We start from the raw sequence: 27492 nt of genomic DNA on the forward strand, positions 1-27492 counted from the left end.
AAAAGTAAGATATCAGGAAGGAATATGTATAAACAAGACGCGGCTGTTGATCATTATTGTATGCAACGAAAGGTATAAATGCTTGCCCTAATTGTTTATCTAGCAAAGATCTGCCCAAGGACCGGGGACCCCCTGTCCAACCGCAGTCTTCCCTTCCAATGGCGCGTAATAAAGTGTCTCTGACTTGTTGCTGACAAACGCAGAGTGAGGACTTGTTTTCTTCCACATAACTGGAAACAGTCAGGGTTGGTTCTTCCCCCTTGCATTCTGCACCCCGCAGCTCCCGAGGAGAGGGACCATGCCCTCTTGCCGGAGCAGGCTTTAGGACTCTGTAAAACCACGCTTGACGTGTTGGCTGAAAGCAGAACTGCGACTATGCAGCCTGTCAGTCTCAATGCAGCAGGGGCCTAGACCGTGGGCTGCATAATCCCGCGTTTTAAAAGGCCTTCCAACGTCCTAAGGGTGGGAATAAGAGAGTGTTTCATATGTCAAGAGTCAAACCAGTATGTCGAGAGTGTTCTGGGTAACCAGGAGCTGTATTACCTCCTTTGCATTTGACTGGGGTTGTATTTCATTTCCTTCTAGGCCGCTCTGGTGGAGGTAATAGGAGAGCACTCCCTTTTTCCAGGTCCAGTACATCAGTGCTCGGTGTCAATAAATTAGCCGCCTCCACTATTCAGAATTGCAAGAAGCCCTGCTTGCCCCCGGAAGCTACGCTAGGGAGGAAACTGGTACAGCGTCTGTATAGCACCCACCACACGTTTAAAGTTGGGGCCCCAACTTTATGCAGCACTGTTAGGTTTTAACTTAAATGGTGGGGGAAGATATTCTGCTTAATTAAGAGACACTGGGAAGTCATGGTCTTCTCTTTGGGGTCACTCTCCTCTTCCATAAGGAGCAAGGATGAGTTTTGTGCAGGGAGGGTGGGGATTTTCCTATTTCCTGTCGGCCACTTCTTGACTCTCTCTCTCTCTATAAAGGGCTCTCCGCATCTTTTACTGCAAGAACCAAGGACATTTTAAAAATGCAAAGCTAGTTTAAAGGGAAAAGAATCCTTGGAAAAAAGACCAGCTCTCTCTTCCACAGCTGCTTTGGGGCTAGCAGCGGTACCGGTCAGCACCTATTCCATCCCCGTTTCAAAAATAAATTTAATATACAGTCCTCAAATAAAGGACATATCAGCTATTAAACTGATAAGAACAGCTATAACTTAAAACATAATGTGTGTGTACTCCACGATCCAAGAGACACAGACAAGGCTTTCATCTCGGGGCCAAAAGACCAAAAACATCAAGACACTTGATCACGGACTTTGGTAGGCCAAGAGCACTGTGGGTTTTTTTGTCAGTAAATTAAGGAGCATCAGCTCAAAGAGATACACACGCAATGGCAGCTTTTCAGGAGCTGTAAGTGGTGCCTAGGCCTTGCACTGAGACAGGGTGGACTTCACTCTGTTTTCACAGATGCAGACCCAAGCATGATTTACACATCCTCTGACCACAAATGGCTGGCACCCTGCATGGAAGTAACCAGATACACATCCAACAGCCTATTTACACACTTGTTGCAATCAAGCTAAGTGCACGTATGTCACACACTTGGATTTTTGCACACCTAATTGCATACCTGAGTAGATGCAAAAGTGAGGCCCGAGCAGCGGTTTGTTTGCAGCATCCCAACCCGTGCCTCAGCAAGTCATGTATCCGTTAGCTCCGCTGCCTCATGTCAAAGCCCAGAGCAGGTGTGGCCAGGGAGTTGTCCTGCATAGGGACAGCGCTATCGGCATACTTAGTATTTACATGGCACCAGATAACAGATTAGAAATAACGTGCACATTTTCAACAGTGAGGACAATTATCCATTGGAACCATTTACCACGAGATGAGGTGGAGTCTCCCTCATTTGCGGTCTCTATGTTAAGACAGATGCCTTTCTAACAGAGCTGTGATAGTTCAAGCACAAATAATGGGTTTGACTGAAAAATTACAGGACGAGATTATCTGGGCCCATGTTATGAAAGCAGTGAAACTAAGTGAGCACAATGGTCCCTTCTGGCCTCCAGATGATGAAAGCTCTGACTGTATGTGCTCAGAAGAACTTAATCTAAATTAAGCAACAGGAGAACAGAGGGGAAGGGGGCAGGGGGATAGGTCAAAGGCACAGATATAGGAAATGACAGCACCACAGTGGCTTCATGAAATCAGATTGACTCAACAGGGGGGTCTGGACAACACTGCTGTTTCCATTAGACTTTATGGATCTTCCTTGATGCTTAACTCCAAACCTCTCGCCAGCAGAGCAGAACATGGGAGTTAAGAAGCACTGAGAGGAAGGGTGGGCCAGTGGTTAGGGCATGCACTTAGGACTCCCAAGACCCAGGCTCAATTCCCTGCTCAGCCACATTCTTCTTAAGTGACCCTGGGCACATCACTTAGCCTCTGTGCCTTAGTTCTCCATCCGTACAATGGGATAACAGCACTGCCTACCTCCCAGGGGTGCTCTGAGGAGAAATACATTACAGATTGGGAGGCACTCAGATTCTAGGCTGTCGTGGCCATAGAAGCACCCTGGGAGATGACTAACATGACGTTTAGAAAAGTTGAGAGTAAAAATAAACCCCCTCAAGTTTACAACAGAAAGCTCACCAGGGAACAGCCATCTCCTTGGACCTGCAGCCGCAGCAGCCATAAGGGAAAGAGCTGCAGGTTTAAATGCCCATCAGCCTGGGGGAGCGTGGCCGGTGATAAGATGGCGGGTATGAGCAGAGGCTTGTTGGGGTGCATGGAATTTAGGAGACAGCGAACACGGGGTCAGGCAGGTAGATTGCAGAGGCTGGGTCAGGCTCAAGGTGGCAGTGGAGCACGCTGAGAATGAATCAGTAGCTCTCAGTCCCCCACACTGCCCCACTAGTCAGTGGAAGCGCTGCTGGTGAGGATGTGCTCCACCAACAGGAGGGTCATGTGGACATCAGCCACCACAGTAAATGATGCAGTGGCTACAAGTCAACTTAACATAGGTTGACTTATCTTTGTAACGTTGATATAGCCTTAGTGTCTAGCAAAGTTATGAATTTAAGCTCGCCGCTTGTCTTCGGAAGGTGCTGTGCAGGTTTCCATTAAGGATGAGGACAAACAGGTCAGATATAGAGAATGACAGCTTTGTGAAAAGTGTTCCCCCACAGGTGAGATGGCGTGACAGGACAAGTGCTGACAGGCCACTTCACCTTGAACAGTCCCCTGAAATGTGCTAACTACTTAACCTAAATCTGTTCCACCTTATATTCAGCTGTGACCAAGCACATTTCCCAGACCTGAAGAGCTCTGTGTCAGCTCACAAGCGTGTCTCTCTCGCCAGCAAAAGCTGGCCTCATAAAAGACATCCCCTCACCCACCTTGTCTCTCTGAGGGTGTGTCTACACAGCCGACGTTAAGCAGGCCTGTGTAGCCGCGGCTCCAGCGCTGGGAGAGAGCTCCCCCATCGCTGTAATACAACCACCTCTGCGAGGGGAACAGCTCCCGCTCCCAGCGCTGCAGCATTATCTACACTGCCACGTCACAGCGCTGAAATGTGCAGCGCTCGGGGGGTGTTTTTTCACACCCCTGAGCAAAGAAAGTTTCAGCGCGCTAAGTGGCGGTGTATGTTAGGATATCAATATTCAGGCCTGTCTGTAAAGGCCTATGCGCTAAAAATTTAGGTGTATTCTTATCACTTGGCTAGTTATAGAGGTATAAAAGAAAGAATCAAAATCACTGTCTGCCGGTGTAAGGGCCTTCTCTTATTGTGACAGTCTGAGGCCCTGTTCTTAGGCTAAGGCCTTTGGCTAAGCAGCAGAGGCAGCCATAAACTGGGAAGCGACCGGTCACATCCTCACTTTCCAAACTAGTCACATTGAAAGAAGGTGCTATTGGGCTGTTAGGATACAATCCTGTCCTGATAATGCCTATCACCTCCAGAGAAAGGGAAGTGCCTAGAAAATGTAAAAGGAAACTGAGTTTGATAGCATCCTGTCTGGCAAGAACTCACTTATCAATAGCTGGGATGTGAAATCCTCACTTCTGTATTGTTTTGTCATTATAGTCCCCATTTCCCTATTGTTTGTCTGTATAATCTCTGTCTGGTTCTGTGACTGTTCCTGTCTGCTGTATAATTAATTTTGCTGGGTGTAAACTAATTAACATGGAGGGATATAATTGGTTACATAATCATGTTACAGTATGTTAGGATTGGTTAGTTAAATTTCAGGAAAATGATTGGTTAAGGTATAGCTAAGCAGAACTCAAGTTTTACTATATAGTCTGCAGTCAGTCAGGAAATGGGTGCGGGTGCGTGGGGTGAGGGAAATGGGAATAGGGGGCGGAACTGGAATCATGTTTGGCTAAGGGCAGGAATGGGAACAGGGACACAGGTGTAAGGCTCTGTGGTGTCAGAGCTGGGAAGGGGGACACTAAGGAAGGAAACTGGAATCATGCTTGCTGGAAGTTCACCCCAATAAACATTGAATTGTTTGCACCTTTGGACTTCGGTAATTGTTGCTCTCTGTTCATGCGAGAAGGACCAGGGAAGTAAGCGGGTGAAGGAATAAGCCCCCTAACAGTGTAGACAAGGCCATAATATCCTGTGACCAGCAGGGCTACCACTCTACAATATTACTGAGATATTATACACACCCTCAGCATTCTAGACTTTATTACTGTCTTCAGCTAGTTTGAAGGGTTGCGTTAAGGTGCATGATATGCAAATTTAATAACTATTCAAAAACTAGGCCACTGAAGTCCAGCTGCCTTAGTGAGGGAAGTTAAGTACACTGAAAGGTAAAAACATTTATTTTAGAACCATCAAACAATTAGCCCAGCCAGATGGATTTGGCTCTTGAAAGGAGACAGCATGTGCAATGCTCTGCCCTCCCTGTGGCCGGATGGCGAAGAAGTCTGCACGTGATGTGTACACATAGCCAGTCTGGTCCCCAGGACCCTGGGAGAACCAGGAGCTCCTTGTGAGGAGCAGGTCTAACAGGCACACAAACACTTCTGGTGTGAGCAAAACTCCCCAGCTTAACACAATGTGCCCCGGCCACAACAGACAGAGCCCAGGGATGTTTTCCTCACTGCCGAGTTACTGTGGCAAAGGAAATTCATTCATCAGAATCCACATAAGCACAGTAGTAAAATGAGGACAATTGTCTGAAGTGCACAGAACTCATCCTTAAGGTAACAAGCATTAGCATATTTCCTGTCCACGGTTAGGAAAATGCTATCTACAGTGGATAATGCAAGACTATACAAAAGCACTTAGTTTCCAGGAAGCTCAGCTGCAAAAGGGATATATATATAAACTTCTTATGCGGCGGGGGGGAGGGGTACGTACACACAGGCCCCAACCCAGGGATTGGGAACGCATTGTACACTACTCCCTGACCGCCCACCCATCACAGTCCCAGCAAGACCCTACGTACTGAAGTAAAACTAGACCTATCTACTCTAGAAGAGATTAAGCCAGATGGAGCAGCCATGCTGGCACCAAAGGGCAGATGCGTTAGGAGCCACACATCAGGCAGTCATCTCTGTTCTCCAGTGAACACACCATGGCTGCTTTGTTCCTCTCCTTCTCCTCTTCTTCCCTGGACACCTTCTCTCTCTCTTTGAGCTTCTCCTTGTTCAGAGTGAACTGGATGGGCTTGGCTGCTGGTTTTGTCCTCAGGTAGTACATGCCTGTCTTCAGGCCCTGCAGAGTGAAAGCATGCAAGTCAGGGAATCTCAGCATGCTGAAGCTCAGGCTGAGTTCTGGTTACTGAGACACACTTCCCGTAAGCCAAGCAGCTGCCTTTGTTAATGGCTCCCCAATAGGAAGTAACCACCCCACAGTATTAGCTAATGATCTATGGCTACTGTGCTAGGATCCACAGATGGGAACAATGCTAGGAGTGCCCCAAGCCACCTAGTCATTCATCCTCAGGGCTGGTCTACTCTTGAAACACTCCAGCTGCACCAATGTAGACACTGCCTATACCGATGGGAGGGGCTCTCCTATCAGCGTAGGGGCTCCCCCTCCCCAAGAGGCAGTAGCTAGGTTGACAGAAGAATTCCTTTGTGGACCTAGTACTATCTACCATGGGCGAGGCTGACTTATCTACAGGGCTCAGAGGTGTGGATTTTTTACACCCCTGGGTGACGTAGCCAGGCTGACCTATGTTTTAGTGTAGGCCAGATCCTCAGAAGCGGAGAGATATTGCTGATGGCAATGAAAGGGAAACAGACATTTATTTTTAAGAACCACAGGAGCCAACTTTTAGTGACAGAACGTGTCAATCGAAACGCTATCAACTAGCCAATAGGCCCCTCCACCCACCCCTACCACATACCTGCTTCCACCCATAGAAGTGCATGCTGGTGAGTTTGCCATAGTTGGGCTCTGCAATATGGATGTTCAGGGACTGGCTCTGATCAATGAAAGCGCCTCTGTCAGCTGCCATTTTGAGGATGGTCTTCTGGGAGATTTCCCAGACTGTCTTATAGAGCTGCTTCAAGTCATCTGGAATCTCCGCGATGTTCTGAAAGAAACAGGACTGGTTACTAGGCAGCATTCCCAATGACTGCCTTAATGGTCACATAATAATGGTAACCGGTAACAATCTACTCTGGCTAAAACCAAACCGCACTTCAACTGACCTCTAATGTTACAGCCAACCATTACTGATCCCAAATAATCTGTAAATACATGCCCTTAAATGGACATTTTACCGTCGTAAAGAACAGGCAGGTTCCTTTTTGGGACACTTTAAGGGAGAAGGCCATGTTCAACCAGGTGTCCAAGGCAAGAACCCCTTAACCAATCAGGACAAGAAAGGGAGATGAACTAGTCATTGTTACCCTCCCCACTCAGGGGGAAAGGAAAGTGTTATTAGCAGGGCATTCACCCTCAGCATGTTACAGGGAAAGACATGTCAAAGAGAAGGGCACAATTTACTGAGCCCATAGAGACTCCTTTGCTTTTCAGGTATGGGTGCCAATATCTACACAGCAGGTTCTTGTTTTAGGTCTATTTGTTGCTCTGAAGTTTCCCCCTTTTACACACAACTAAGCAGACTAATATTCTCTGGGACCGGACAGCTTAGAGCAGCAGTTCTCAATCGGGGGTCCACAAGTCCTTTCAAGGGGGCCGCGGGAGCCTGTGGCTGAAGCCCCGATCCCCAGAGCCCCACCGCGGAGCTAAACCCAGGAGTGTGGGGCTGAATCCTGGAGCCCCGAGCCCTGGTGCTCCTGGTGGGGCAGAAGCCTTGAGCCCACAGGCAGAGTTGGGGACCTGGAGGGCATTGCCCTCCCACCCCCGAACTGCAGTGCAAGAGCACAGCGGTCCCGGGGGCAGCTCCCCTGGCCCCCCATCTCCTCTCCCCGCCCCCTGGCCAGGTCGGAGGTGGGAACCCGGAGCTGGGCAGCTGTGGCTCTGGCTGGTGCCATGGAGCAGGCAGCAGCGGCATTCCCTCCTCTCCTGCTGGTGCCTGGGGTTGAAGCTGCTCCTCTGCTCCCAGTCCCCTTTGCTCCTGCAGAGGCAGCTGGTAAGAGGCCCCTGGGTGGGGAGACCCGGCTTCGTGGCTGGCAGACTCCTCCGGGAATAGGGACTGCAGGGGAGTGCTCCCAGCACACAGCCCCTAATACCCCTCTCTCCCTACACCCTGATACGCACTCCCTGCACCCTGAGCTGCACAGAGCTACCCCCCTGCCTGCAAACAGCTCCTAGTCACCCCCCTCCCTGCACCCAGAGCCACCCCTTGTGCACATAGCCCCTAGCTACCCCCTCCCACTGGCCCCTGCCCCTCAAAAATAGAAGTTAAACTACACCTGTGCCCGAGGCCCCCGCTCTGAGGCCCCCCACCCCACCCCTGCTGGGCCCTTGAGTTTCTATAGCATGTCAAGGAGACCCTCCAGCTTACAGGGAACAACTCATCCACCTAGTACCTGGCTCCACTAATGAGTAGAAAAGCATATAACCAGTGGAAACCTCCACTGCACACATTCCAGAAAACTTCAGAAATGGCAAGTTACCCTGTGGTCAGAAAAATCTTCTAATGCTTCTCACAGAGACACTCGACTTTGTCAGAGCCAGCATGCAACATCCCAGCTCTCCCTTCCAAAGAGATGCTGCAAAGGCAGAGCAGCGTGAAACACACCCTAAGCACATGTGGCAGGTCCTGCCCTCCTTCTTGAGTACCTGTGCCAGCTCCTGGGAATGCTTGACCTGCTGCCTTTACAGCCACATTAATCCCAGCTCCTCTCACATACCTGCACAGAGCCACTGTGGGCGATGATTTGGTTTTTCATCTCCTCATTCCACAAGCCTCTCTCCGTCAGATCTTTCAACAAGTGCGGATTCGCAATCTGTAGAGAGCGGAGCCCGTTAGACATATGGGGAAGGAAAGAACTCTGTGCTCGTTTAATCAATCTCCTGCCTTATGGCAGGGATAATTCCCCGTGTAGGAGACACCTCCACCCACATGGTGCAGGTCCCCAAATAGCCACTGAACCCAATCTTACATTCTAAGAAGCTGGTCAATTGTGCTACTCCCCTTTGTCAGATTTTCCCCTGATCTATCCCTAAATCTCTTCCTTAATTTAGCCCCCGCCCTTTCCTGCAGTATGATCAATCCCCTAGCATCTGTATGTTAATTACACCTCTTATAGATACACTTTAGTAAACACTTTACACGCAGAAACCTTTCCTCCTGACATTTCCGTGATGAGCCCTGTGACCTCTGAACTTTCCCGAAGGCCTAGGTGTCCTTCCTTACCCCCCCCCCCTTTGGCAATCAATCCTGCAGGCAACACTGAGATCTCACAGGGGCCTTCTCTAGCAGAACCAGCATTTCTTGAATTTGTAATTAAGGCCCCTTCAGCATATCCCAGGGCAGTCAAGTTACACACTGTGGCTCTGTATGAACATTCTGGCTTAGTTGTTTATCTTCCTCGGCATGTTTTTGCATGGGAGAGGGACGTACAGGGTAAATAAATTGACTAATACAATGTGCTGCTTTTGTCTTACTGAACATTGCTGGCTGTCAAAAGCCTGCATGTTTAAAAGCCATTTACCACATTTGTCCCGGCCTCCTTACCTGAAACTCGCCCGAGAGAACTCGGCGTGTGTAGATGTTACTGGTGTAGGGTTCAATAGACTCATTGTTGCCCAAGATCTGAGCAGTAGAAGCAGTTGGCATTGGAGAAAGGAGTAGGCTGTTTCTAACACCGTACCTAACGCAGGGAGGCAAGGACAATCAGAGGGTTAAAGCTTCAGCCAACCAGAGAAAGACACCAGCACCTGCAAGATGAATCCCACCAGAAAGCACAACCCTAATCATAGTTTGGAAAGAGGAGAATCAGGGTTCAGTGCAAGGAACTGTGTTGTACACATAGAAAGGGCAAGGAAATTCAGCAGTGTCCTTTCTAACTCCACTTAGGCCCCCTGAATCCTCACCTCTACATCTCAACAGCCTGACTTGAAACACCTCACGTAGACTGGACACACAAGCTCAGCATTCACCTACAAGTGCTCTGCAGAGTCTGGGTAACCTGGAAGTGTAACTCCACCACAGCTATCCTCCTCCTCACCAGAGCTTCCCAAATGGCTGTCATGGGGAAGAGATCACGGTGGACTGACAAACAAGTACTGTGTGAAAATACATCCTCTTCCCCACAAATTGGTGGGCAGAGGATTTCCCCAAAAACACTTGTTTCCAAGATGATCAGGAGCACCTCCAGGTAAAAGAGAAAAAGCCTCCAAAAACGTGTAGCCTTCTGACAGCCAAGTTGGGCAAACATATCTCGCCTTTCAAAGTAACAGTAGGAAAGATTTGCTGGGGAAAAGCTGAAAGTTAAACCCCTGCAAGTGAATCTTGAAGCATCACAAGGCTTCACATTTGTCTCTCCATGATTCCTGGATCTGATGTGCTCATCTCAGATGGTTTGTTTCCCTGTCGGCCTGCAAACCCACCTCACACCTATGCAAATGCAGTGACCTGTAATCCACTGGAACTGAACGAACAAGTCTATTGGCAATGCACGAACCAGAAAAGCCCAGCTCGCTCAGGATCTCCAGGGCTAGTGGGAATAGGAGACGGTAGAACACTTGTCACTAAAAGCTGATCTGTTGAGTAAGCTGGTGCCATTTCCACACAATCTTTTTCAAAAGAAACCAGCACATTTCAGGCAATTAAAACTGTAAGCTCTACCATCAAAGGATGTTTGCATCTAACAAACTGAGCAATATTCATTGGGGCATTTACTCACTTGGCAATCTTCTGCTTTAAAGCCTTCCAGTCCCACAGATCAGTAGGGGTGACGTTCCACATGTCATACTGTAGGATCTAAAAGAACAGAGCCATGGGCTGAGTTAGACAGCGTGATCTTTGGGGTAAGGGCAGGAATTCATCTGTGTTTTGAAGACCACCGTGAAAAATCAAACAAAAAAGTCACTTCAATACTCACCACTCAGCTTCAGACAGTTAAGATGCTTTATCGGAAATTTGCAGACCTCTCCCCACCCCTCCAGCCCAATTTTCACTAGTGGATAGTGAACAGCTAGCCTAGTGATTACTCCGCCAGCCGCTTTAAGTGCCCTCACACTAGCTCTGCTCTATTGGAGACCTGATGCTGTTACTTACGCCTTTGCTGACAGGGCAACCGTCGTAAGTTTCGTATGGCCCATGCTCTTTGGCAAGTTCACAGCTGGATTCCAAAGCACCGTAATAAATGGTCTCGAAGATCTGCTGGTTCAACAACTGGGCCTCGGGACTTTCAAAGGGGTATCTCATCAGGATGAACGCATCCGCCAGCCCTTGCACTCCAATGCCAATGGGACGATGGCGTTTGTTGGAGAGATCAGCCTATGTTTGAGTGGGGAGGACAATAGAAGGTAGAAATCAGAACCACATGACCCTGACCACAAATCCACTCACTCCTGTGGCCACCATCCCCTTCAGTCCACACAAAACAGCCTCTCACTTTTTCCTTCCTTGTCCATCAGTCCAGTCAGAGCAGCTGCTCTTTCATTCCCTCTACTAGTTCTTTGTCACCTAATGTTACATGGGGCCTTGAAGGGGAGGACAAGGGCCACGTCTTCCAAGAGTGACAAGTGACTTTGGGTGTCCAACTTGAGGCCCCTTAAAGGAGTCTGGTGCTCTGGGGGCGGGGGCTCAGCACTTCCTGAAAATCAGGCCCTTTTTAGGAGTCTCAAGCTGGACACCCAAAAATCACCAGTCACTTTTGAGCAGCTTGGCCCTTGTTCTCTCCTTCAAAACCAGCAAAACTCCACTCCAGCCTGGATCTTGGCCATGGTCTCTTACTGCCCCACCCACCAAGGAGGCCAGTCTCACTCTCCCTCAACATTCTCCACACTGTCCTATGCAGAGAATGGCCTCCCAATTCCTGTGCACTAAGCTACAACCCTCTTCACCTCCAAATCATTTCTGAGAGGCACATCTGTGAAGCCCACAAAAATAGTCAGCAATAAATAAAACCAAACACCTTGCACCTTCCTTCAGCATTCCTAATGCACTCTTTCTACCATGCCTGTCTTCCTTACTCTGTAAGCTCTTCAGGGAAGGGACTGCCTATGTCCTATTGTAAGCCATGCAAAGCATTCGTAGGGGAGGATCAACTCCTCTGGAATCTGCTCCAGCTAAGCATCCATCACATCTGGAATTTGTCAAGCTTCAGGGTACTGAGCCAGGCTACCAATGATGGACTATTGCTGCAGCAGGGTATATGGGTGTTTTATTATCACAGTTCTATTTGCAGAAAACAGTACTTGACAGATTCAGAACTCCAGCCAATTTTATAGCATGCAATAGCAGGATGAATGTTGCTTCAACCTTAATCCAGCCAGCTGTATAACAGCATCTCCTTTGTTCCAGGACTCTCCGCCCTTTCCACCCCTGCTCCAGCCCAGCTGCACCCTCCCCCATACCTCTGGCACAGGGTAGAAGTTGATGTCAATTATTTTGTTCAAGTTTCGGACTATGACTTTGGTGACCTCAGCCAGCTTCTTGAAGTCGTAAGTGTGCTCCGATGTGACATACATGTTCAGGGCAATAGAGGCTAAGTTACAAACGGCAATCTGGAACAGCAGGAGCAGAAGCGTCAGCCAGCATTGGGCAATACGAGAGAATAACAGAGTCCCAGCCCCCAGAGCATGTTCTCTACCCAGAAGAAATGGACACAGGGAGGTGAAACACACAGGTCAGTGCAACGGGTAGAGATGGGAGAACATCTGCCTCATCCTATGTATCCCATAGCCCAAGAGTGGCAAGTATGTAGATTGCCTGAAGGCCTCTGACCTCCGTAGGAACATAGAGGTGCTGTAATGGATCAGACCTCTAGCTCATCTAGCCCTGTTTTGATAGTGGCCAGTACCAGGCATCTCAGAAGAAAGGGGAGGAATCCCTGTAGGTTTGCTGATATCCCTGAACACTATGGGAGTTCTGCTCACTTTATCTGCGGACGGTCTTGCCTCTCCTTGCCTTCCAGACCCTGATCCCCAACCATTTCCTCGATCACCTTGCTCTGTCATAACATTAGAGCGGCTGATCCCAGCACCAACTGTCCTGCTAGGGCAGGGGTACGCAGGCAGCCTCTCCTTGCTCATTTTTTAATACTATCCCGCCAGCCCCAGGAGGATGAAACCAACAATTCCTAGAGTAACCTGTGCTTACACGGTGACAGTGTAATGGGCTAGAGCGTTTGAGCTAACCGAGCGGTCTCCTTTAGCTCAGGCAGCAGAGGCTCCTGCTTTTAGACCTAGTGGTCTCAGATTAGACCCCACTGCCGACGACCCATTGGGGGCATGGCGTTACACTGGCTATGCCCAAAACTGTGCCTGGCAGTGGTTCCTTTCCTCATTCTTCCTCTGCTTCACTAGGGACTCTGCTCCTCCAGTGCCCAGAGCAGCCGCCCCACCCTCAAGGGACTGAAACCAGACAGCTAGTTGTGTAGGTCTCAGTTATGCAGCATCCTGTTCAGGGCCACACTTTACTCCAAAACTCTGGAGGTTTCAATGATTCCCTCTTGACCCCATAGAAAACAGGATGCCCAGGTTTCACCAAAGTACCAATATAAGCCCCAGCCCCCCACAGTGACCATGAGCCCCACCCACCCTCACAGCAGCCATGGGCAGGTACAAATGGAGCAGGGCACTCCCCACTGAGCCCTTATACCCAACTCTTATAGGGAAACACAAACAGCCTATGGAAAAGTCGTAGACACACACGATAGCTTCCTAAATTCAACATGCCATTCAATTTCCCTAACGGTCTGCCTTGAAGATCCCCTGGCCATGACTCTCAGAACCCGCAGAGTAGGGGGAAAAAAAACAGGTCAAACGGAAGAACCCATAAAGACAAAGCTTCCTCTCACTTGAAGACAGATTTGTATTCTGAATGTCTGAGCCTCGCACAAGCACAGCTTCCGCATCGGAGCTGGAGTAAATCCCATGTCCCTACCCACCTCATCTTTGCTGGTGTACTCCACGATTTCTGTGCACAGGTTGCTGCACTTGATGGTTCCCAGGTTCTGCTGGTTGCTCTTCCTATTACAAGAGTCCTTGTATAGCATGTAAGGGGTCCCGGTCTCAGTCTGAGACTCTATGATGGCGTACCAGAGCTGCTGAGCCTTCACCACCTTGCGGACACGGCCCTGCTTCTCGTAACTGCAAGACAAAGCAAGAGCTCCTTTAACGCTTATTTCCCTGGGCTCAACAAAGAGTTAGTGAAACGGGGGGAGTCCCTAGTACAATGACGCCTTCACTGGGTGGCCAGATCCTTTCATTTGTGGTCCAAGCCAGATCTGAACTGGTCAGTCAGACGATTTAGGGGCAGGATGCTGGCTCTGCTCCCACTCACTGGGGGCACAAAGCTGACCAGTGCATTCTCTCCTGCATGGCAGGCAACAAATGAGGCTAGTCCAACATGAAGCCACCAATCTCCTTACTGAGATTTCTACCTGTTTGCCTTTATTAAACGGAGACCATCGTTCAGGCTTCTCCCCACCTTGGGCAGAATTTCAATTTGGGATAAGGCGACATAACCTCTCTCCATCCTTAATAACCCCATAAACAGAACTCACACCGTCATGTTAGGACAGAACTGGACTTTTGAAGTTTGGCTCAAAGTTACCAGATACTGACAGCCACCCATATAAAGAGGGATGGCAACTCAATGAGTGGGGATGTAGATAGCCAACTCTGCTCATAATTCTGTCCATTCTTCATACCTCTCATACAGTTTCTCAAACTCCTCTCCCCAAACCTCGTCTAGGCCAGGACACTCATTTGGACACATCAAGGACCAGTCCTATGAAGGAGAGCATAAAGATAGAAGATCGTTAGATAACCCATCTCCATCAACAGAATGGAAGTCAGCTAATACGGGATAACCAGTGAACACTTCCTAACCTACACACAGTACTTATGAGAAAACGATGAACAAATTAATTTTCCGTCCTCCCGAAACATGGGGCTAATCCTGCAATTTCAGGGGAGGGGAAGGGTTATCAAACTAGCAGGAGTTAAAACTATTAAGGTAACTGACTTTAGATAAACCTAAGCCTCCGCTTGAAGGATAATATTCAGTCCTGAATGACTGCTTACTCCTCAAATCAGAACCCACATTGAAGCACATGCACACAGCCACAAAAGGGGCTGTTTATAGAGGCAAGTTCAATGTTTTGCTTACAGCAGCTTTTCAGCATTTAAAACAAATTCCCAGAGGTCAAAAATTAATCTGAGAACAAGAGTGTGAGTGAACAATGCTCTGAGGCCGAGCGAAAACGTGATGTGGTATAATCACTGCCCTGCAGCTCACCCAAAGCACTCTGTAGATTATCTGCCTAGCTAAACTGCTCTGCAGCAGTTGTTTTCGGAAGTTCTTTTGCTGGTAAGATGACAGCTCAACAGCACATCTCAAATTCCATCCCAGGGTCTTTCTGCGGACTCTGGGATAATGCTATTGCTCCATTAACCGACCCTGTCCTGCACCAACACATCTCCTCACCTGGTTAGTCTCCACCCGTTTCATGAAGAGATCAGGAATCCAGAGAGCAAAGAAGAGGTCTCTGGCTCGCTGCTCCTCCTTCCCTGTGTTCTTCTTCAGGTCAAGAAACTCAAAAATGTCCAAGTGCCATGGCTCCAGATAGATGGCAAAGGCCCCGGGTCTCTGTCAGACAAAATACAGCCAAGATCAGAACCAGACACCCAGGGGAAACACATGGGAGTACGAGTGATGACCACATTGCTGTTGTGGAAACATGGACACCAGCTTTGTACAATTAGATCCTACACAGTTTGGGGCCCAGATAATTTCCCCCCATTGTTAGAAGGAGCTTGTCATTCTGAAGTCTCATCAAGGCAGATGCACCAGGTGCTGAGCAAGAGTCGCTCTCACTTCCTGGGACTGAGTTCTCTGGGGCTGGCCACATTGTGTTTCAGTCAAAAGGAACATGCATCTGAAATTCTCTCATCTCTGATGTTCAACAAGTGCTGGGCATGTGAAAGACTTCCTTGCCTGGTCAAGTTTTCTACTGACTTCTGGATTATTTGTGCAGTGCTTCATTTTTTGCAGGACTCTTTCTGGACACTTTTAGATTAGAATTCAACATGAGGCACTCCAGGAGCTACTTATAAACGAGTGGAAGAGGCTGACCTTACAAGTGTGGGTATTTTACAGAAACTGAACTTGTAGCCTCCCAGTAGGAGTTGTCGGGGCCAACAACAATTAGTTTAGAGAGAGCTGGACAAATTTACAAGTGTAATTGTATTATGTGGTTGCTTGTGATGGTGTGGGGCAGATCTCAACAGTTCTAGGGCTCGCTTTAGTTTATGTATTATGCTCCTAAAAGCTCACAGTCCAGGGTTTCAGCTAGCCACCTGCAGGATCAGGAAGGGATTCCCCCCTCCCCCCAGCGTATTCTGGGTTTTTTATCTCCTTCCTCTGAAGCATGAGGGATGGCCACAGCTGGAGATGGGACATTGGATGGTTTGGGCCAGGGCAGAGGTAGCACCAAGCATGCTCTCTCTCTCAGGTGCTTGGCTGGCTGGTTCTTGCTCGCATGCTCAGAGTCCAAGTGATCGCCATATGTGGGTGAGTGAGGAATTTCTCCCCAGGTCAGATTGGCACCGACCTTGGGACGGTAGGGTGGGATTTGCCTTCCTCTGCAGTGGGTTGATATGGGTCACTTGCCAGGATTATCTGGGTATACCTCACTTAATCACTTCCCTACCACTGCACGGGCCTCACGCACTGGTGCACCTCAGTCCCTCCTATTCTCTGCCTTTGGTACACACTAGCTGAATCTCCTGTGGGTTGTAATACTTTGGTCTCATTTTGGTTGTTGGATTTAGTGTGAGGGCACTGGGTGAGGATGGCGGCCTGTGATATACAGTGGTGGGCCCTCCTGCCTTAGACGCTAGGACACGCCTTTCAGAGGACACACAGTGAAAGGTACATTTGCACTGTGGAGTTCGTAATGAAGGGAGAACCAAATACTCATGAGATGGGAACAGGACACTGCTTTTTAGAACATGCCATGTAGAGCCATTGCTCCAGTTCATCAGTGCTAATCATTAATCTTTCCACAGCCCACTGCTGGCTTATTAAGACATTCAATTAAGGTTTCCATCCCCACCTTCCTTCCTGGTTGAAAGATGACATACCTTATTACCACCTTGGTCCACATAGCGGGCAGTGTTGTTGTAGACTCTCAGCATTGGGACAAGCCCATTGGAATTTCCATTTGTCTGCAAAGACATATGAAAACCATCAATCTCTGGAAGCTGGTTGGTTTGTGAGGCTGCTCTTAGACAGACTGCCAATGAGACACAGCAAACATCAAGGCCCTTACTATGAAAGCCATTTCTTGCCCACTGCAGATAAAAGCTGGCTACAAGAGAACTTATTTTTTTTAATATAACATGGAAGTAGCACTCACTGTCAGCTAACAAGGGCTCTAATAAGCATTTGTTTATACAAGCCACATTTTGAATGTGCTTTGCTTTAAATTTGTGTTAAAATACTCGAAAGAATTATTTGGAAACTTGCAAGAGATGTTATTGCTCATGCATAAAATGGAGAAATCCGGCAGTCTATGAGTCCTGAGGTATCTACTCTCAGTTATTAATTTGTAAAGATATAATTGTCTGATGAAACACTGACTTTTCTTTCTGAACATACCTCAATCTGAAACCAAAGTACTGTAACAGGAATGCTATGTTATCTGGCTTCATACCACAAAAAGAAGGTGCAAGCTACTGGGCTAGATGTACCTCCCCTGGGGTATACCGGCCTGGTAGCAGCAGACTTGATTTGACAATGTGGTTTAAGCACAGAAGTTTCCTGATACTTGAAGGTATACATCAGTATGGTGTGCCATTTACTCACTTACCCCAGCAATGTAGCTGCCAGTGGCTCGGATACAGCTCACAGCAACACCAATTCCACCAGCAGATTTGGAAATCAGCGCACAGTGCTTTAGAGTGTCATAGATTCCCTCAATGCTGTCATCCTTCATACACAGCAGGAAACAGCTGAATGGAAACAAACGGAAGTTGACATCAGACAATTCAAAATCAAAGTGAACAATGCCACAGCAGGCATGCAGAAACCTGCCGAGGGTTCTCTGGAATCATTAATGCTTTAGGGGTCAGGTAAGTGAAGCAAAGAATATGATGCAAATTTGCAGAACATTGTAAAGTTCTCACTTTTTAAAGAAACGCATATGCTCCTGGGAGGCTAATTATCGTGTTTTTTTAAAAGCTGATTTCTTTAACTTAAGTTATAAGTAACAGACACGAGAACATTTTAAAAATCAAATCTATTTCTTCCATTTATTTTTGTGTTTTTAGCATCTCAGCTTGGACAATGAATAGTTAATAGCCATGATTAGTTTTGTTTCTAGTTAATTTCCCTTTTAGGTTCTCAGGAGAAGGGAGTGTTTAAACAATGTTTAGGAATTAAAAAGAGTTGTGGAATCACTTCTATTGGCCTTAGGCTTCTGTAAAAGATTTTTTTCTTTAAATATAAAAAAAATATACATTTGGGGCCATATTTGACAAATTACAGATTATTTTAATTAGGGGTCACCAAAGTGCAGCTGCTCATTTTAAAAGTTGTCACTGGACATTTCATTTGAACAGAAACCACCTCCTGCCCAGCACCCTCCTCTGCATATAGTGTGAGCCAACCCTGGCGTTCTGAGGTACCTGGACAGCTGAGGTCGGTTGGTGCCAGCATTGAACAGCGTGGGAGATGCATGGGTAAACCACTTCTCAGATAGGAGGTTGTAGGTTTCAATCGCAGCATCAATGTCATTTTTGTGGATTCCCACAGATACCCTCATCAGCATGTGTTGGGGGCGTTCAGCAACTAGACACCAGAAGGGAGAGAACAGGAACATAAGCATTCCATTTAAAGCCAGTTTTGACAGACACGGATCATGCAAAAAAAAAGACGGACTAAAATATGCCACTGAAGAAGCCTGAACGGTCAGAATTCTAGGCCCCAAATTTTTTACCTATACTGAAGTGGTTCAAAACAGAGGCTAACCATTTTCAGGATTCTCGGTATATTATAATAAAACCACTCTCTCACTATTATGGATGCCCATGAAGTTTCAGACACGAGGTGACGCAACAATTGAAACTGATCATAGGATATCAGGGTTGGAAGGGACCTCAGGAGGTCATCTAGTCCAACCCCCTCCTCAAAGCAGGACCAGTCCCCAACTAAATCATCCCAGCCAGGACTTTGTCAAGCCTGACCTTAAAAACCTCTAAGGAAGGAGATTCTACCACCTCCTTAGGTAACACATTCCAGTGCTTCACCACCCTCCTAGTGAAAAAGTTTTTCCTAATATCCAACCTAAACCTCCCCCACTGCAACTTGAGACCAAGACTCCTTGTTCTCAGTGGTAGCAGATGACAGAACAGTCTAGATCCATCCTCTCTGGAACCCCCTTTCAGGTAGCTGAAAGCAGCTATCAAATCCCCCCTCATTCTTCTCTTCTGCAGACTAAATAATCCCAGTTCCCTCAGCCTCTCCTAAGTCATGTACTCCAGCCCCCAAATCATTTTTGTTGCCCTCCACTGGACTCTTTCCAATTTTTCCACATAGTTCTTGTAGTCTGGGGCCCAAAACTGGGCACAGTACTACAGATGAGGCCTCACCAATGCCAAATAGAGGGGAACGATCACATCCCTCGATCTGCTGGCAGTGCTCCTACCTATACAGCCCAAAATGCTGTTAGCCTTCTTGGCAACAAGGGCACACTGTTGACTCATATCCAGCTTCTCGTCCATTGTAACCCCTAGGTCCTTTTCTGCAGAACTGCTGCCTAGCCACTCGGTCCCTAGTCTGTAGCAGTGCATGGGATTCTTATGTCTTAAGTGCAGGACTCTGCACTTGTCCTTGCTGAGCCTCATCAGATTTCTTTTGGCTCAATCTTCTAATTTGTCTAGGTCCCTCTGTGTCCTATCGCTACCCTCCAGAGTATCTACCTCTCCTCCCAGTTTAGTGTCATCTGGAAACTTGCTGAGGGTGCAATCCACACCATCCTCCAGATCATTAATGAAGATATTGAACAAAACTGGACCCTTGGGGCACTCTGCATGATACTGGCTGCTAACTAGACATGGAGCCATTGATCACTACCCGTTGAGCCCGATGATCTAGTCAGCTTTCTATGGTGTTCTAGCCATGCCAGCTTCAGCTCTATTACAAATACCCAAACACCAAACAGTGAGATTGCGAATGGACTTCTCATATGGCAATTCCTAAGTTATGGTATCAGCCTGCTGGAGATGAACACATTCTGAGTGTCCTGGTGTATAAGTGGTCTCTGTGCCAGTAGGATCCACATGCTGGATGCATGAAGTGCCCCACGCAGCCATTATTTAAAACAAAACACTCAACTAAACTCAATGTGGCACTGTAACTAATAATTGCTTTTAGTACAACTGCAAGCCTTCCCGCAGCTATGGCAAAGAGATGCTTGTGTCTTACTAAAAGATGTTTGGGGAGGGAGCGTGTGTGGGTGGAGGGAGACTGCACAAGAAAGTCTTTCTGATGTGGACAAGCAGATTACAAATATGCTGTACCCTCTTGGAAAATAATGGACACTGAAAATTGTGAAGGAAGCTACCTAGCCCCATTCAGCTCGCAGCAGAGAATACATCAAACAGGAACAGTCTGTTCTTACCTTTTGAATTGATTTTCAGCAGATAGGAGCGCTCTAGAGTCTTTAAAGAAAGAAAAGCATCTCAGTTACAGTCGTTCAGATTCCAGTTTAAAAGCTGTACCGATTAATGCACACAGCTCTGGGATCAAAAACCCAACTCTCAAGCAGTTTGGCTCTCCCAATACCAGGTTTCCTACACAAGCTCAGTTCTCTGCTCTTCTTCAACCTTGTTACAGATACAGCACCCGAAGTGGGCTAGATTCTATCCAGTCATACGTCAGCAAGGTCCCTGCCCTGAGGAGTCCGCAATCTATGCGGACAGAGTACAGATAAAGGAGTGAATGCATGGTGAGGTTTAGTACTTGCCTTCGATCCATGGGTTTGGTAGAGGCTGTGGGCGGGGGAAGAGAGTTCTATTTCCCTCAATACATTTCCTAATACTGTCATCATTAATTATGTTCATACAGTAGTGCCTAAGAACTAACCAAGACCGGGGCCCCATTGTGCCGGGCACTGAAGAAACACGTAGTAGACAATTGCTGTGCCAGAGTTTACAATCTAATAGACACGGGTAGGGGAAGTGGGTATAACACAAAGAGTAGACTATGCAATGGTGGCAATCATGTTAGTTCCACAAGATTGGGTGGGGGAAGGAGGGGAGTTGAAATGGGCTAGCGAGGTGGGGATAAAGTAAATGGGAAAACAAGTGAAGGAAGAGGAAGAAGGTGTGGAGACAGGCTGAGGTGAAGACACTGGGGAGGGTAGGAAAGGTAGCTGGAGCAATCAGCACAGGGGACAGAACGTCTAATCAGAAGTGTAAAAAATACTGATGTCATCATCCATGTCTCTGCTTATGCTGCTGCTCTACCAGCTTGAGTCTCTGGCTGGCTCCTCCCTGAAGTTTCTTTCCCTTAAGTCCACATAGCTGGCAGGAGGGGGATGCCACAGGGATCCCAGTGCTGGGGGTAGGGGGGTTTCTCCCTGCCCAGTTCTGAATTGGGGGGCTGATTTAGTTAGAGCTTCAAGGTGGGCAGAGCTAGGGTTTAAGTGCCCAATCCCATGAAGTGCTGAACACCCTCGGCTCCTATGGACTTCAGTGGGCATCTCACAGGGTTGGACTCTAAACTTCTCCCTGAAGAAGTGTGTTTTAAGGGTGGATATGGAGGAGAAAATAGAGGCAGTGCAAACTGGCTGTGGGAGGAGGGTCTGTGCAGCAGCATGGAAGAATGCAGAGATGAATGGGAGGACATGCAGGGGATAGTTGTGCAGCTTGTCTGAACAGTGCAGGAAAGCTTTTATCGGGAATACAAAGACCTGATGTGTTTGTATTCGGTTACTCCTTGAGGAACAGCATGTGCAAAGCACAATCTGGCAGAGCGTCCAGTGCCTCTGCTGCAAGGAACTTACAGCCCAAATGCTACAGTTGAACACACCTTTGCCCTGGCCTTGTAACACATCAACCCAGGTCAAAGTGGCTGCAGCCTCACACTGGGAAATTCTGCAGACAATCAGGCCAGAGTATTTAGCTTTCACATCACCTACAGCACCCACTTTTCTTCTACGGAGAGAAGCTATTTGGCATGTAGACTTCAGAGTCATTACAAACAGAGGTGCTGGGCTTCAACTGGCCCAGGGCTCTCATTCACATTCATCCTTTCCTCCTGCTTTCCCCTCCAGTAGTTTCGGTTTATGCTGGGACTGTATCCTGTTCCTAATCCCCAATTAACACAAACTAAAGCAGTCAAGCATGCAAGTCCACCATGATGATGTAGAAGCTGTGCAGAGGCTAAACACATGAGCATATCTGCAATGCTGAGTAACTGTGGATCACTTCACAGGATCCCAACCAAAACAGTTGGGTTTACTATTCCCAACACAAGAGTATGCTCCCCTGCAAAATTTTCCATCACCATTCCCTCCTGCCCCCAGGGCCACAAACTCCAAGGATTTAAACGTGCATTAAAGGATGTCTTGAGGCTGTCAAAAATAGCACTTGTGCTAGATAAAAATGGCACAGTGAAGCTTTCAGAAAATAGTGGAATCGCCCTCAGGCACCACAGACAAAGCCAGGCTGAGAAATCATAGAGGAAGGAGCACATGACTCAATCATTTTGGCCACTGTTTTTTGGAGGCCGCCTTCACTACTACAGTCTCTTTCTGCAGCAATGAAAATGTTTTGGGTTTTTTTTCTTAGGTTGTTAAGGCTTTGAAAAAAAACTAAATCTTCACTCTCACAAGAAATCTGGTCTTTACCTTAAAGCCAAAGTAGTTGTAGGAGAAGTCTCTATCGTAGATGATAGCAGAGTTCAGGCGCTGGGGATGAAACAATTCAGAGACAGGTTAAGCACTTAGACTGAGGAAACCATCTACCCCTAACATCAGACTCACACAGCTTCATATTACCAAAACAACAGTGCTCTTATTGTTCAGTACCTCTGGTTTTCATGCTTCTGGCCTCAACATGACTCCATAGCTACAGGCACCGGGCAGAAAACCAGCGTATGCAAGGCTTTCTTGGCTAATACAGTTGGCATCTTATGCGAAGTATTAATGAAATTCCTCTAAGGGCAACATCCTGGCTTCTGGCCCTGCTCACCCATACACCTGCATTCTAGTTAGACCTCACACAGGAAAACTCAGAACAAAAATCATTCACAGGTTGCAAGCTAAAGGAGACAGATAAGAAACCTCATCTCTCTCCTTGAAAGACTGTTCTCTATTAAATAAATGAGGAGATTCTGTTATTTTATTAAGTTAAGAGCCGCTCTTGGTCCAACTACCAAACGGGCCTCAGACACTCCAATTTCAGAGTGATGGGGGCCATATAAGAACAGAGATATATGTCCTTGATATAACAGCATCAGAAGTATCCTTCAGTGGTCAGAATTCCAAGTGTCATCATCCCTCCACAAGCTCCCCAAAATAGAGCAGTCACCATCTTTGTTAGTTTACATCAGTGTGTGATTTTTTTTTGGTCCTACAGCCAACATGGTTTACTTTCATATTCAGAAGTTTAAAATATCACTGAACAGAGTTTACTGGATCTTAGGAACATCAGATCCCATGAAGTGCTACATACATCTTTGTTAGCCAAGACAATGTCTAGCGTTTCCTTGGAGATCATTGGAGAGTGTCTGCCATTATGAGGGTTTACATAATTGTACAAATCTTCCATGACATCTACAAAGGAAATGGAAAGAAGAGTCAAAGAAAAGCCATTCACAGACTTTTATTTACATAGTCTGAAAACTATAATTACAAAAATTGAACATGCCTGGACCACCCCACTTCTCCCAAACCTAGCCCCCACCAAGTGTCTTCAAAAAAATACACATTTGTTTGTTCTTCTACCTGTCCAATGGCAGGGAATATCTACTTCTCAGAAGCCCCAAAATGATTTGCTTTTATGAAAGAAATTCTAGGAACACAAAGTGTCCAGTGGTAGTCAGATACATGTTAAATAAGCCTAATCCATATAAAGTTTACCAGATAAGTTACTTTTAGCCAAGACCTAATTTTTTTAAATGTATTCTCTTATTGTTAACACAGCTGTTTAGGACATCCAGATTTTAACAGTAAATGCTCCAGGAGAAATTATTCATTGGAACATTTATAACAAGACAGGTAACTAAGCTTTCTCCATGTGTGCGCAAAACTACATAATCATACTCTCTCAGCATATGTGCAGTGTGCCCAGCCATTCGATAGCATCAGGTGTAGAGCTGGTAGAACTAAACATCTCAGATACATAGACTCAACACTTAATCACTCCTGTTTAAGAACAAGTTTACCATAGTCATATCCTCTAATGCTACAACCCCTTCACTGGCTCCCTCCTCAACAAGGGAGCACAAGGTGTTACTCACGTGCCCACAGACACACTCACCACTGAACACTTTCTTGGTTTCTTTGTGCAAGTTGGAGACTGCGATCCTTGCTGCTAGGATGGCATAGTCTGGGTGCTTGGTAGTGAGGGTTGCAGCTGTCTCGGCAGCCAGTGTATCCAGTTCCACTGTTGTGACACCACTGTATAGACCCTGGATCACCTTCATGGTGATCTGTGCCTAGGGAAATCAGAATTCTGCAGGTTAGCTACCGATGTTTCAGGGACAATACCATCCTTACAGCAACAGTCTAGAAGAAGCCCATTTTCCCAACGCCTAGCATCGTATTTTCTGTTTGCAAACAAAGTTATTACAATATGTGCTTCACTTTAAACGGCAGATGATAAAGTGATTTATTTTCTCTCACATCTACCCACTGGAATTTTTTTTGTTTTTGTTTTTTTAAAATGCCGCTGCACAATGAGTGGATGTTTTCAGAGAACTATCCACAACGACTCCAAGAGCTCTTTCTCGAGTGGGAACAGCTCATTTAGACCCCATCATTTTATATGTATAGTTGGGATTGTTTTCCAATGTGCATTACTTGGCATTTGTCAATATTGAATTTCATCTGCCATTTTGTTGCCAAGTCACGCAGTTTTGTGAGATCCTTTTGTAGCTTTTCGCAGTCTTCTTGGCACTTAACTATCTTGAGTAGTAGAAGAAAAAGTAACTAACTTCATTATTATTACCCAGTCCCCAGGTTGCTATACTAGGAAACCAGAGACCTAGATTTGATTCCTTTTTCTGCGGTTGGCTGGGAGCGAGACAACACACCTCTCCATGTGTCAGTTTTCCCAACTGTAAAACAAGGATAATGATTCTCCTGCCTCTTTGTAAAGCTCTTTGAGATCCATGGCTGAGAAGTACTACTTCTTATTTCTAATGCACTGACAGCATCCTAAGTGTTTTACAGACATAAAGAAAGACAGGGCCTTTGTGACCCAGGGCCCTAATCCTACAATTTACTCCACATGGGTGGACTCAGATGTCCATGAAAAGCCCCATGGATGTTAATGCGGCCATGCATGGGTACTGAGGGGAGTTGCTTGCAGGATCAGGGTCAATATCCACTCCTAGGCTGCTCAAAAGAAGATGGTAATGGTACCGTTAAGAGAGGGAAATTCACTTCTGATAAAACACAAAAAAGTGTTCTTCTAACAAAGAGAACTAGTACTTCTCTTTCAGACTGGCATGGACAAAGAGTTGTAAAAATGAGATTTTTTAAAAAGCCATGTGATTGCTACACTATTTTAATGTAGAGAAGCAAGATATTCAAGATGAAATGGCAGGGAGCTTTCTAACACCAGGAACTTAATCATTTCAAACCATGTTTGAGGTATCCACCAGAAGGAATTTATAACAGGTAAACACAGATCCCTGTCTCAGACTTTGCACCTGTGAGGGAGAGAAAGCCAAACACAAATCTCTGAAAAATTCAAGTTAAAATAGCATCTAAGAGTTACGAACACCAAAGTTACGAACTGGCCAGTCAACCGCATACCTCATGTGGAACCTGAAATATACAATCAGGGAACAGCAGAACCGCCCCCAAAAAGCAAATACAATACAGTTCTGTGTTAAACGTAAACTACTAAAAAATAAAGGGAAAGCAGCATTTTTCTTCTTCATAGTAAAGTTTCAAAGCTGTATTAAGTCAGCGTTCAGTTGTAAACTTTTGAAAGAACAACCCTAAGTTCGGAGTTGCAAACATTTGAGTGTTCGTGAATCTTGAGGTTCTACTGTATAAAGAAAAGTAAAGGACACAGTGGTTGCCATTAAAAAAGCAGCATTTGCCAACAGTTCACACATAGGGGTAATGGGGCATGCCAACATCTCCCCTTACACTAAGAAGGGGAAATAACTGGGTGGCACCTGGATTACAAAGGGTGGCTTTTCAATGGCCACCACTGTCGTGTGGGTGGAAGGTGGAGAGGATACAAGCCAACTCACGGGATCGACGAAGTCAGCGTTGAGTCCATAGCAGAGCTTCTGGATGCGAGAGGTGATCTTGTCAAACATGACGCGCTCATGGCGCCCATCTACCCGGTGGGAACAGAGGGGAGGAGGGACAGACAGACAGACAGACAGACACACAGCAACCGGAATGAGACAGCCGGCCACAGGGCTCGGGTGGGGCCCCCCGGGCGGCCGCCGCGCGCTCTCCCCAGGGGCGCTGCGAGGAGCAGCACCCCACGCGCCCAGCCCCAGGGGGATTACTGAGCTCACGTGGGGGGCTCCCCATTCAAGGGAAGGGGGGGGCTGGGGGGGATGCCGACGTTCGGGGCCCAGAGCCACAGGAGGCGGGGGGGGGGCCCGGTCTCCGGGGGGGCTGGGTGCCCCACGGGGGGCGCCCCACTCACGGAGAGGGGAGTTAGCAGGCCTCACGGGGAGTAGCTGTCCTCACGCGTGGCCGGGGGGCTCGGGGCGGGGTGCCCAGCCCCCTCGGTGGGGGGGTGTCACGGTGGGGGGGGGGGGGGCAGCCCGGCCCGTGGGGCGCCCCCCTCACAGAGAGGAGAGGCAGCGCGGGGGGGGGGTGAGGCAGCCCCTGGGGCTTGGTGCCAGCGGCGGGGGAGGGAAGCTGGGGGTGTCCAGGGTCCCACACTAGGGGCCGGGGGGGGGGAGGGGGGGTCTGGGGGCGGGGCGCCCGAGCCGTGGCGGGGGGGGGGGGCCGTTGAGCCCCGAGCGGGGGGGGGGCGCTCTCACCTCGCTTGATCACGTGCATGGCGGCGGCTCGCGCTCTCCGGCGTGCGGGTGAGCTCCAGGCGCGACCGACGGCTTCCCGCTCCCGCCAACGGCGCCGTTGACCCCGCCGCGCCGCCGTACCGCCCCGCCTCCTCCCCGCCCGGTGGAGGCCGCGGCCGCCATCTTGGATGCGGGCAGCGGCCTGACCTGGGGCTCCAGCCCAGCCCAGCCCAACCCGGCCCGAGGCCCAGCGCTTCTTCGGCCCCTCCCTGCTCGCCCTCTCCCCCCCGGGAACGCGGCACAGGGGAAAGGGAACAACGCGGGGCAAGGGCGGCAGCCTTGCCCGGTTCCAAGATGGCGGCCGAGAGCCCGCCTTTCCGTCCCCTCACTTCAGATGCCCGGCGGAGGCGGGAGCGGGGCTGCTTCCGGCCCGGGGTTCGCCCAGTGGGAGCGGCCGGCCCGGGGGCTCTTTCGTGGCGGGAAGGACGGACGGGGAGACTCCCTGGGGGAGGGGGACACTCGGGGCGGAGGGGCAGACGGGGGGGAGACTCCCTGGGGGAGGGGGACACTCATGGGGGGAGGGGCAGATGGGGGGGAGACTCCCTGGGGGACGGGGACACTCATGGGGGGAGGGGCAGATGGGGGGAGACTCCCTGGGGAAGGGGGGCACTCGGGGGGAGGGGGACACTCGGGGGGGAAGGGAGACTCCGTCGGGA

The 27492-nt window shown here is 48.3% G+C and overlaps 1 protein-coding gene and 1 non-coding gene across 2 annotated transcripts; both read right to left on the reverse strand.

The window, feature by feature from the left end:
- Window positions 1-1039: 1039 nt before the first annotated feature.
- LOC140905672 (U2 spliceosomal RNA) lies at window positions 1040-1226 on the reverse strand. Its single transcript, XR_012156915.1, has one exon. It is a non-coding gene; the product is annotated as a U2 spliceosomal RNA (small nuclear RNA).
- Window positions 1227-4669: 3443 nt separating this feature from the next.
- Window positions 4670-26928, reverse strand: RRM1 (ribonucleotide reductase catalytic subunit M1). The gene is made up of 19 exons (XM_073332996.1): window positions 26798-26928; window positions 26045-26133; window positions 24094-24271; window positions 23287-23387; window positions 22461-22520; window positions 20229-20268; window positions 18235-18397; window positions 17418-17559; window positions 16690-16773; window positions 15032-15193; window positions 14253-14332; window positions 13488-13689; window positions 11953-12102; window positions 10649-10870; window positions 10275-10351; window positions 9104-9239; window positions 8277-8372; window positions 6359-6547; window positions 4670-5721 (listed from the first exon to the last, which is right to left on the reverse strand). Exons 1-19 carry the CDS (start codon window positions 26814-26816, stop codon window positions 5533-5535), a joined length of 2379 nt encoding a protein of 792 aa, XP_073189097.1. The 5' UTR covers window positions 26817-26928; the 3' UTR covers window positions 4670-5532.
- Window positions 26929-27492: the final 564 nt, after the last annotated feature.

The sequence above is a fragment of the Lepidochelys kempii genome, chromosome 1, assembly GCF_965140285.1.
Source record: "Lepidochelys kempii isolate rLepKem1 chromosome 1, rLepKem1.hap1, whole genome shotgun sequence".
In the NCBI taxonomy this organism is placed as follows: domain Eukaryota; kingdom Metazoa; phylum Chordata; order Testudines; family Cheloniidae; genus Lepidochelys; species Lepidochelys kempii.

Excerpts from the sequence above, each read along its gene's own strand:
- RRM1 (XM_073332996.1), bottom strand. Across the intron at positions 14,333-15,031 it reads AACGGGTGGAGACTAACCAG|GACTGGTCCTTGATGTGTCC; the intron begins GTGAGGAGATGT and ends TCTCCTTCATAG. Across the intron at positions 8,373-9,103 it reads TTCTCTCGGGCGAGTTTCAG|ATTGCGAATCCGCACTTGTT; the intron begins GTAAGGAGGCCG and ends CGCTCTCTACAG.